The sequence below is a fragment of the Lemur catta genome, chromosome 18, assembly GCF_020740605.2.
Source record: "Lemur catta isolate mLemCat1 chromosome 18, mLemCat1.pri, whole genome shotgun sequence".
Classification (NCBI taxonomy): Eukaryota; Metazoa; Chordata; class Mammalia; order Primates; family Lemuridae; genus Lemur; species Lemur catta.
In genome coordinates, this window is record NC_059145.1 from 10692001 (window position 1) to 10704558 (window position 12558).

At 40.7% G+C, this 12558-nt stretch overlaps 1 protein-coding gene across 1 annotated transcript in view; it reads right to left on the reverse strand.

Annotated features, from left to right (window-relative positions):
• Positions 1-1036: 1036 nt before the first annotated feature.
• The window catches only part of GRM7 (glutamate metabotropic receptor 7), a gene marked incomplete at its 5' end in the record, with an annotated part of 363151 nt that continues 351629 nt past the window's right edge, over positions 1037-12558 (reverse strand). The window contains one exon of the mRNA XM_045530458.1: positions 1037-1291. Coding sequence (XP_045386414.1) covers positions 1037-1291 — 255 coding nt within the window. The remainder of the gene's footprint in view (positions 1292-12558) is intronic.

Sequence of the window (12558 nt, forward strand, 5' to 3'; positions counted from 1 at the left end):
TTTGCTTACAAAAATATCAGCTTATAACTGAAATATAATATGTGGTAAATGACAGTTAACCTTAAATCTCTTCTTCCTTAAGAACAGGAAGTGTCATGAATGCTCGGATCTATCTCATTCTAAATGCAACTGGCCAAAATATTCCTGGATTGTCAATCCTAAAATTAGTATTTTTAATCTGAAATTTGCTCTTACCATCGTATTTGTAATAAAATTAGCAATTGGGAATTCTATGCATTTAACCTCTGAGCTGGTCTTGTGTTATTTACAGGGTGATGGCTCTATGCCCGTTTTATTTGGGGTCACTTGCAGGCATGACTGAAGGCTCCCAGGGTATTGCAGGTATGCCACGTAGCATCTCAAATCTAATATTTCTTCCTTAATCCCATCCCTAAACTGTTGTCTTTCACAGAATAAAACCTCTTCTGCAGTGATGTGGTAGATCTGTTTCCCATGTGGTGATGCTGTTAGCAGGGTGGTGTCTGGCCCTATGCACTTGTATGAAAGTTTGACAACTTTATCCAATATTTTATGTGACTTTGCTTCTAGAAGATGTACTTAGTAAAAAAATATATATATATAACTTTCTCCATATTCATATGCCAGTGGAAAGAAGTTATGCTTCTGAAATTCTGAAATATTCTGATTTTATTCCTACTGCTACAGCTCATTAGGTATGGAACTTTTCCTAACAGGAAGTCATTCCCTAGCAGGAAGGTTGCAAGAAAGGTGGCTCACAACCTGATCAGTGTGTTTATGTCAATTGGAGGGTTCAGTACCAAAGGACAAGGAGCAAGGGAAGGGAGAGGTCTTACACTTCTGAAGCAAAGCCTCTGAAAGCTTCTTTCTAACAGGGAGCAAAAAGAAAGTGCTGGCAGGAATGAGTCAAACTCACAAAAGCAAAAGTTAGCATTTGCCAGGGCAACCCAGTCCCTAAGATAAGAATGGTCACGATATTTTCCCAAAAAGAGGCAAGCACACACCACATTTTCTAGAGCTTCCTGATGCAGGATGGGAAGACGGAAGGAAAGGAGAGTTACTTACTGTTTGGGTCTACGTTTTCACAGAGTTCTGTCTTTGCCTCACCGTTGGGTCTGTCACTGGGTTTGTGAGACAGCCGTGATGACATGGTGGCTGCTGTGACTACCGCCTTGAAGCTTCGCTTCCGTTTCTGGACATTGAGTTCAGGGTGAAAAATGATGATGTACACTTTCGGCATGTATAGCATCCCCAGCGCCACTGACGCACTTAGGTTCATGGAGATTGTAAGCGTGGTAGTTTGTATGTAGAGCTAGGAGACACAACACACAAGGCACTATTACAAATAAAATGACCGCAGAGGGAGTCTGAACACTTAAAGCGATGTCAAGAACAACTATGGCTAGGAGAGAAAACAAAGTAGTTTTCAGGGCATTAGGATAAAAAGGAAGACAGAATGACTCTGCACACTTATTGCAGATTTCTGCATGTATTAATTGACTGCATGCCATTGGGTGAATCCATGCACACGCTTGCCCTGGAGGAATCTCGTACATGGAAGTTCAGGGTAGACCTTTAATCAGATTTGAAAGACTTTTAATCAAAATGGCAGCTAAATATGAAGACATGAAGATCACAGAGATTTGTAATCTTGAGTAAGATGTGCTTATTTTTTATTCCTCATGCATACACTACATGATTTGTTACTGTGCTGAAATTCTGAGCCCTTACTGGAAAAGTCTTTATGTTAATATGACTCTTTTGTATTATTTTTTTTTTAAAGGTACACCTTCACCATCCCTACCAAGGAGTGAGTGGAGTTTCCATGAAAACTAAGACCTTCTTGCTTAATACTGTTTTACAAAACACAAATGACAAGTGGCCAAGACCTAGAGATGTTGCCTTGCCCACTCTCTGTACATTGACAAATTACTAATAGGATGCAAAACCTCCTTCCAACATTGTATTATTTGTAGTTTGGATAGCGTCCCCGTAGATGTCCCTGTCTCCTTTTGCTTCCTCAGGAAATCAGTAGATCAACCAATTGCTTGCTGTCCAATGTGTTAAATCATTGACTTGGTTGTAAATTTGAGAAGGTGATGGTTGAAGGGTGTGGGGAGGTGTATGATCAATCATTAATGGGAAAGCTACAGAAGACTTGCCTTGGTCTAGTTGTGTTTATGACGTGCCTTACCATGATCCAGAGCCACCCATATGTTCAGGCATGTTTGTGTTTTACATCCAAAGGATATTTAAATTAAACAGCTGGGTACCAATGCTTTTCATGTCACTGTAAAGCCTCGTTCCTTGGCAATGTATTCAACCACAGTATTCCACAACTGTGCCTTCTCATTGCTCTGATGATAAAACCCTCATGCCTAATGAAGTCTACAAGACCCCACATGCTTTGTACTTGCCTATGTTTTCAGACTAATTGTCCATCAAGTCCAGCTCCCTGACCCCCCACCCCTGCCTTGCCTTCCCAAAGCTCCGTCTGTATGGGTTGTCCTTCACATCTTGAGTGCACCGACCTCTTCAACCACAGAACTTTTAACATGCCATTCTTCTTGATTTTATTCATTCATTTTTTCTGTACGGAATGTTCCTCCTTTGCTTCTTAGAACACCCATCCCAGGCTACCCTCACCCCACAGCCTCCAGCCTGGTCCAGCGTCTTCACTTACATGCTCTCAAAGACCTGTTTTCTTTCAATCCTTGGTCTCAGTTTTTAATTATGCTCTCACTACCTCGATCCTTTGACTGTCCGTCTTCCCAAATAGGCCTCAAGTTCCATGAAGGCAGAACCTGTCTCTACGGGAGTGGGTGTGTCTGTAGTGCAGGCAAACAGCAGGTGCTCCACGGACACAGAGATGTGTCTGCTCGTTGGTATAGTGGACACCCTTTTCCCACCTGTGACTCTGGGCAAATGGCCTATCTCTAAACACAACCATTTCCACCAGGCTGCCTGGAAATTTCTGATCTTAATTGTTCAACCTGAGGCCCCAGTGAAATCCAAAGTAACTTTGCCATCTTGTCTGGAAGGAATATACTTTTCTAGCCAACACTGAATTTGAATTTGTATGTCTCTGAATGGTTAAAAGGAGATGCCAGCTGCTGATTCTATAATATATGATGAATGTAAAACAGGAAGACAAAACAATATTGAACTAATGATCCTTTAGGTTGTAAATCAGATCATATTTTTAAAACTCATCTTTCCTATTAGCATATCTTTAGACTTCTAGCATAATTCCACCTTGCCAGCCTGCAGTCTTCAAGAAAGGCTTACTGTGGTCACAGGGCTTAGGGACCTGACAGTGTTCCCTCTTTCTGTGATGGTCAGTGCTGTCCTCCCACTCAGGAGGGCTTTGTGAACCGTGGTTAGTTTAGCCAGTCCAAAAGAGTTACAAGCTATTCCACAGGATCTTAGATTTTGTTTCTGTTTCTCTGCTCATGAGCACATTTTGCAGTTGAAGAAATTATTCACAGTTTGTTTTTGTTTAATTATTTATATATAACTATAAATTATATATGTATGCTTACATATATTTGAACGTGTATGTGTGTTTGAATACACATATACTTTTTCTTAACAAAGACTACTTAGAAACTTAAGACTCCAAAGCTATGATGTTTATTTAATTGAGTGTTTAATGTCATTATTTTCATACTAGAGACCATCGAGATATTATTTTGTTTAGAAACTTTTTCAGTCTCTGGTGACACTTCAGAAGTAGGTGAAAACCAAGATAAATGTCACCAACCATATTTCTACGCCCCTGCCTCTCAAATCCTCTTTACACACCATGTTGGATAAGGATGAGTAGTTAGAGCTAGTGTGAGTTCAATTCCCACTTACTGGTGTTGTGACCTTGGGAAAATTACTTCTCTTCTGCATCTGTGAAATGGGAATAATAATAGTACTAGCACCTACCTCCTAATGTGGTCTTGTTGATTACATAAGTTAGTATCTGTAAAGTGCTTAGGATAGGACCTAGAACATAGTAAGTACTATGTAAGTATTTGTTAAATAAGTACAGTCATGCATTGCTTAACAGTGGGGTTGTGTTCTGAGAAATGCATGGTTAGGCGAGTTTGTCAGTGTGCAAACATCAAAGTGGATTTTGTTAATGTGTAAACATCAAAGAATATACTTCCACAAACCTAGATGGTATAGTCTGCTATATACCTAGTCTATATGGTACGGCCTATTTATTGTTCCTAGGCTACAAACTTGTACAACATGTTACTGTAGTGCATACTGTAGGCAACTGGAACATAATGGTAAGTATTTATGTGTCTAAATATGAACATATTTAGACATAGAAAAGGTACAGTAAAAATACAGCCTTATAATCTTATGGGACCACTGTTATATATGCAGTCCTTCGTTGACCAAACCATCATTATGTGGTGCATGACTGTATACGATATGAAGATATTACAAAGGCTTCAGTCTACAGAGATCCCAGAGGTATTGGTCCATAGGGATATGATCCCACTAAGCTCTGGAAGGGAAACTAAGTCACTGAGTCTGTGGCCCTCGGTGAGGTGGAAGGCTCACTGCTAAGTCCTGAGTTTTTATCCCAGCATCTGCTTTTAGTGCGTTCTTTTAGCAAATGCAGGAGATTTATATTTGGTCTCACAGCTGTTCTTGTTTTACCTGATGCTTATTGTATAGTACATTACACTGTTTAAGCTTGGGTATTTCACACCATTTTCTTTTCTTTATAATCTTTTTAGAAATGTAAAGGGGTTAGTGATCATTATCAGTCCCTTTTGTCAAAGCATAGGGGTCCTTGTGTGCAGTTTTACTTAGATCAAGCCCCTCCCCCAGGGCTGACTTCAATTTAGCCTAATCCCATTTGAGCTGTCAGAGGGCATTCGCAGTGGACAAAAGGGCCAGCCTCACCTTGGCCAATCCTGCATGGCCCAGGCCAGTGGGAAGGACATAGACTGCCTTGGAATTTCCATATGTTTTGATAATTAAGCTTTAATTTTTATCATCAACCTAAATGAATTTCTAGAATCCAATTTCTGCTTCTGGGTTGAATGTGGCTTTTCTAACATCCACCATGTATAATTTAGCTTACAGAACTAAAGAGCATTTAGGTAAGGAATTCAGAGCCAAGCCAGAAAAGACTTGTGCACAATATTCTAGAAAAGTTTTCTTATTAAAGTCTGATGCACAGAATCCATGGCTATAATTATCTTCTCTGTCTCTCAGTTTTCTCATCTGTAAAATGAAGGTAATGATTATTCCTACCTCGTATGGTAGTTGTGAAGATCTACCAAATATATGAAAAGTACTTAGCAGAGTGCCTGGAAAATAAATACCTATGAAATGTTAGCTGCTAATATTTACATTTTCCCAGGTTAGGTTGCTGGGGTATAGCTCTCAGGATATGGCTTCCTCTGCAACCACTTTCATATATTTTAAACTTTTAATGTATGTGGTATTGATTAAAAAATTTCGGAGTCTACAAAATCCACACCTATTCATGTCTAGTCAGACAGAAATGTACCAGCAAGTGTACTATAAGAATACCCGTGTATGTAGTCAACTCAATGCAAGGCAAAGCTCAGGTGAAGTTGTTCCATGCTTTATCTCATCGTGGCGTACTAGTTCATTGCTGAATAAAATGTGAATGCATGTCAGGAGGTGCCATTATTGCTTTATAAGTTGGTGCAGCACTTAGTGTTAGCAGAGTTCTCCTTGTTTAACTTCCAATTGCTAAGACGTTAAGAAATTTGAAAACCTGTTAGTGTTCACGAGCAACTCTGAAATTTGCCAAATCTTCTGTGTAAGTTTGAGAATCAGTTTAATTGGAGACGATTCTGAGAGATTTCAAGGCAAGCTGTTAATAGTTACAATAATGACAGTTCTTAAACTTTGAAAATCAGAGGATTCTCAGTACTGTTCAAAAAACAAAAAGGAAAAGGAAGTAAAGAAAAATTCACAGGGCACAGAGATAGATATATGACTAGAAATTTCAGGCAAAATCAATTTCAGATTCCTGGGTTCATCAAAATTACTACTGATGTCTTTAATAATAATTATATTATTATTATAATATTTATAATATGTGGTTAATAATTATATAATAAAAAGGAACTAATAATATATTTACACTAGTGAATCACCACTTGTATCTCTATGAAATTAATTCAATTAGAAAAGAGTTATGGTGCTATTTGATGGCATCAAAACATTGGCATAGGAGATGATTAACTTATGACCATGTGCTGTGAATCCACTGTTAACTGCATTTTCCAGATAGACTGTATGAGAGATACCTTACTTTTCCATTACTTGTTCGTTCACCCACTTATGGGTTCACCATTTTTATGGCAATACTATCAAGCGTCTGGACTGGCCCAGGCACCGTGCTCACCATGGGAGCCATGTGCTAGTTGCAGGAGGAAGGCAATAAAGAGAGCTGTTGTACAATATGGAGACTATACTTAACAACAATGTATTGTATTCTTGCAAATTGTTAGGAGAGCAGTATTTAAGTTTCCTCACCACAAAAAAATAGCTACGTGAGGTAATGATTAATTAGCTTGACTTAGCCACTCCACAACATACACATATATCAAAACATCATGTTGTGCATCATAAATATATGCAATGCGCATTTGTCAGTTAAAAATAAATGAATAAATACAATATTCAGCTACTACTGAGCACATATGCATTAATTGCACACTAAATCCTTTCTCTCACCACTGGCTCCTGTTTTTCCCTCCTCTTGGAATTCCCTTTACTCACCCCTCTGCCTTTGATACCCTACTGATATTTGATGCTCAAGCCATGGGCACCTTCTACATAAAGCATTCCCCTTCTCCCTGCTCAGGACAGTTCCTTTTTTTTTGCCCCTTTCTCAACTAAGAAACTGATTCTGAAACTTACATGGAAGATTTGGCAAATTTCAGAGTTGCTCGTGAGCACTAACAGGTTTTCAAATTTCTTAACATGACAGCAATTGTTAGACAAGGAAGAACTCTGCTAACACTAAGTGCTGCACCAACTTACAAAGCAATAATGGCCTCTCATGATATGCATTCGCATTTTGTTCAGCAATGAACTGTTATGCCGAGAGGAGCACCTAACCTGGTGGGCTGAGCAGAGGATGATTCTAACCTTGTGTTATGAAGTTGCTTTGAAAACGCAAATGTATCCCTAAGAGGCTGATATATTTGGGAACAATTTGAGTATACCACAAAATTTGTGTTTGTAAATACGTGATTTCTTCTACAAGGAACACTAGGTGATCACAGTGAGCTGCATCCAGCTGAAGCCCGCTGTGTGGGAATACACAAAATGCACACGCACACCCATGCTTCCGATAACTGCCTGCTCCCTACCCCCTGCCACAATTTCCCAACCAACCGCCCGCAGCAACCCTCTGGCATCCACTTTCATAAACTTCAGGTCACTTTTTATCAGGTAAAGTGCCATATTAACTGTCGTACTTACACATTTCTTAGCCATTTAACATGTAAAACTATGCCACTATTTTCAGTTCCTTTTTTTTTTTAAAATATCACTGATGACTTTTTTGAGTGTTGTATCTTTAACACAATTTTCCCTGTAAGTGCTGTGTATTACGGCACAATTTTGCATGGCATGATGATCTTTTAGGAACATGCATGTCATGTTACAGCAGAAATGACTGGATAATGAACACGATGTTTGCTGCAGGGATGCAGCTATTAAATTCTGGTGAACCAAAAAGCTCTACACTAGAAGCAAGTATTAGGTATGATCAAAATCCTTGGCATGCAGCATTGTTTCAAGAAAAGCTATTACTTATAGTCTTTTAACAGCATTTTCTTCTATTATTTGTGTGCTTCTTTTTCTTCATTACTAGAGTGGAGATGATAATCCCTATCTTGTAAGATTGTTGTTGGGATTAGATGATGCCTTGGTAAGTGTGTGGAAGGATGCCCATCACCTAGCTACTACTCAGTCAATGATGTTAGTATTATTCATGCATTTATTGGCTATAACATAAAATAACTTGTTTTCTACACTGTTCTTTTTCATTTGATCTGAATACATTTTTAAATGATTATTTTTCTCATGAAATCCGCTGAATAACAACAGCCTATTTTAGGGGGAAATCTCATTAAGTTTGCTTCCATTTTGTTTGAAAGTATACTCAAACTTCTATTTCATCTGTCATTGACTATTTTATGAGAAATAACCAATTTTGTATCTTCCCAGGTGACAGTTGAGAATTGAGATAAGAAAGCTTTAATGAAGTCTCTAGGTTAGATGGGAGAAGTTTTATAACTCTCATGACATCACAAAGTCTGTGTAATAAAAATGAAAAATGTGGCCATTCTTGTCACAAAAAGAAGAAGGGTGCATTATTATCTGAGACATGTTTGAAACATTCATATGATTTCATTGAAATGAAAGTTCCTAGAGGTTAAGACCAATGTTTTCTATGTTTACTTCCTATACCCTTTGCTTCCTAGTTAGTGACCACATACGTGGGAAATAAACAATGCCACATGGATGAGAATGAGGCAGATGTTTGCAAACGGGATTCTCCCCGCCATCCAGAAGATTAACACATTGGGGGTTTTTGCTTAGGTATGAAATAATACATGTTGTTAGAAGGATCCAGTATATATTGGGAGGAAATATTGATCTTTTAAATTCCTGGTAGGGAGGGGATTTGCGTCTTCTAAAAGGATGGTTTAAAGGCAAGAAAAAGACCTGTTGTTAGAACTGATTTTTAATGGCAGCCTTGGATTGTTGGTGGGTGAATTTGTGCAAGTTACGTCACTTCCTGAAAGTGATAGAATCAAGATTCGATCTCAAGCAGTTTGTTACCACAGTTGTCTGATAATAAATCCTACCTCACTCTACCACTACCCTGAAGATTTTCTCACTGCTTTGAAGATGAAAGGGAATCATGTGTGGAAAGTAGGAAGCACAGTCCCTGGCATCTGGTGGGTGCTCATGAAATGCAAGTGTCGTTATTGGAGTAGATGGCCTCAAATTCTGCAGATGATCTTTGTGTCATTCCATGTAGACCTCCTATCTTCAAACAGATGCCAGATAGAGAGACAGCTGTCAGGTAGATGGCATAGATAGAGAGATACCCACACACCAAATAGTCTGGGACAGGCATCTCATCATAAACTGTTAATATAAATAATGGAGGCAACTAGATGGTTATTGGACAAAACCCAGTTTTACTGTGTGATTTTTTTCTCATTTAATATCTCCAGGCAGACATGATATTATGTCTACACACAATTGCATTCTTTATTTGGGTGGACGGAAGGCAAGCACTCCAGGTGAATGCAAATCAGTTTCTGGAGCATGAGATAAGTGATTATGTTCATGCTCGAAATCACCTGCATGTCAGTACTTTGCTCTCCTGATACTGTGTCTATTATACCCACATAGTGTGATCAGAGAGGTGCTGTTATCCCAACTGACCACATCCTTGGTATTCAGTGTGTGTCCCCCGTGCCATCCTAGGGAGCCTCAGCCCATCTTGATGGAGGAGGCTTCTAGACAAGTCACTTCTGATTTTGCAGGGCATGTGCAAGCATAGCCTACACATTAATGATAGAGAGAATTTCTCTCCCCCACTGGCCCTCTGAACCCTCAATTTTGATTTTCAAGATTTTCTCCCCTCCAATTGCAAGACAGGCATTTCACTCTTTTATATAGCCAATGCTGGCACTGCTTGCTTTGTTGTGTTATCTAAAAGGTTATTTGCCGTTCCTGCTGGTTTGAGAGCCCCCGAAGTGTTTCATCTCTGCCTCGCAGTGATTTAACATACAAAGGCGAAGCGTTTTCCCCACAGTCAGCCTGGAGAGACTCACTTCTGCCAGGATCCCTGGCTCCCTTTGCACGCTCTGCCACACTCATCAAGACTGAACTTAACAGCCTTTCTGTAGGAAGCTACAGCAGCTTCTGCGTTATAATGTGGCTGGCTTGTACCTCCCTGGGGAATATCCCGGGTAACACACCATGATGTTCCGTATTATGTTATAAGTCAACCAGTGGTTTTAACAAAAAGTCTGAGCTTAAAGTAATCAGCTTCTAAAGATGTCATGAAATATTCCATTTTTACAAGTGCAAAGCTGTCTAATCTTTCCAACTTTTAAAGTCATCTTTATAGTTCTAATGAACATAAAAAGAATCAAGTTAATACACTGATGTCAAATAGTTAAAAAGCAAACGTCCTTCGCATTTCTTGGGCATATTCAGGTGTTTTACGTTGGACTCGTAACATGCTCATCCAAACAGGACCCATGAGTGTCACTGCCAAGAAGGCAACGTCAGATTCTCACAGATACAAAGTATGTTCTTATCTCAGTTTTCAAAGCCATTGACAAGGGCTTTCTGGTGAACTCTGACAGGTTTTGATCATCATAATCATCAGTGCTTTCTCTTTGCTTTTATTAGTTCCAGTGGTTGTGTTTGTTGATCCTCCTCCATTCCTTTTAGACTTTATCTTTCCCATCTCGCCACTGAGCTATGACAGTGACCCCCCTGCCCCCTTCAACTTCCTTTTTTCCACCTTGCGCCAGCCCATGCTTTCCCTTGTATATGACTTTGCTTCCCTGCCTGCCCACTCCCCCCAGTGTGGCCACGTGATTGTGTACAGAGGCTGCCCCTCAACCTCTGTGCTGACGGGCTGGCACACTGTGGCACCCGCCAATCAGCGTGCCAGGTGGCGTCCCTGCTGATGGGCAAGCCACACAATAGCTGGAACCTGGGCTAGCTCAATTGCCCGTGCAGGGGCGACTGTGCACTTTAAATCCCTATCAAGCCTCTCAGCTGTGTAATAGTTTAAGGCCCAAAGGAACAAATGGTTGAAATGACACTGTTGAGAAAATCGTAGACTATTAGTCACTCAGTTCGTGCTCCTAAATGGAACAGCGAGGGCCCTGAGACTGGGCAGGAAACTGACACCCATCCTGCCAAGAGGGATAGAACGAGAGGGAGGTGAACTTGGCCAAGGAGTAGGGGCTGAGTGGTTCCTGGCTTTGATCTTGCCTTCCCAAGATCCATTTCCCTTTCCTTTTATTTCCAAGTTGCTGGATCAAGGACCTAAAGATCCTATGTCCTAACCACTCACACTTGAGGGCCTCCAGACAGGCCTCCGTCCTTACACATACTCTGAGTCTGCCTTGTCAGCCTTCCTAGACTCCTTGCCAGAACCTGAGAGGCAGGTTTTTCCAGGTCTCCTTCTTCCTTAGAACTTGATGCTGAAGGTAATAGCTGTCCCGCTGCAGGAGCTCAACTTCCCACCACATTTTGGATGAATGTAGAAATCCTAATACAGTCCAGACAGCTCCATGGGATGCCCCTGATGACTCCCCTCACCTTCTCTGAGCCCCTTGAATGAGCCACGCTCCGTCCATCCTCTTGGCCTTTGCACATGATGTTCCTTGTGCCTTAGATGCTGTTCCCACCCATCTTTACCTGGCTCCCTCCTGCTTGTCTTTCAGGTCTCAGCCTCACTTCCTTGGGGAGGTCTTCTCTGGCCTCCAAGTCTACATTATGCCCATCTGGCTTTACTAGCTTACAGAATGCATTATTTCCCTTCATTTCATTAATCACAACTTGAGATTATTAATTCATTATGTAATTTCTTTAATAAGCATCCCCTTGCTAGATTGCATGTTCCATATGTTCTATATATTGCATACCCAAGGGCAGCAAAAGATATGCAAAGTGTGCTAGACTTGGAGTCAGGAGTGGAGTGCTGGGTTTGGATTCAGGCCCTGACACTTGCTCACTGTAGCATCTCCAGCATTTCATGCAGCCCTTCTGAGCCTGGGCTTCAATGCTTACACAATAAGGCAAGTAATAACATATGATGGTGACAGAACCAGAATATTTTTATGGGAGTCAGGAAGGGAAAGAGCATCTAGAAGTTAGCAAATCAAAAGCAAGGGCCATCTTTAATTTATCTGGCATCTTAGTGCCTGGCACAAGGAACCGGTTCGATATTTGTTTGGTGAATGAGATGATCCTCACTCATTTGATAAATCCATGGCAAATTTGAAGTCGCTCATTCATTTCCATCTCATGTTTCATCATGTCCCCTACCCCACCCCCAAACTACACCGGCCTCTTTCATATCCCTGAATGTGCTGTGCTGTCTTCTGCCACAGGCCTTTGCCTATGCTTTCCCCCTTCCCTGGAATGTTTTCCACCCCACCAACCTTGTTATCTTTTGTTCATCCTTCAGATATCCACTTAAGCTGCTCTTCTTCAGCCAAGACTCCTCTAACCAAGACTAGGTAAGTTCTCAAAGCAAATTCCACCATTCATATTTCAGTGAAGGAGAGAGAGAGTGATTGGTTAATATCTATCTCCCCCACCAGGAAGCCCCTGTCTGTTTAGCCCCAACCATTGTCCCCCCAGCGTCTGCCACTGTGGGTGGCAAATAGAAAGACTGAATTGTTATCATTGAGGAAGGAAGTCTTGGGCAGACAAAGATAGAGATTCCATTTCCAATCTTCAGCTCCTGGAGTAATCACAGACAACGGAGAGCCAAAGGTACTCGATGGGAAAGAGCATGAGATTCCCAGG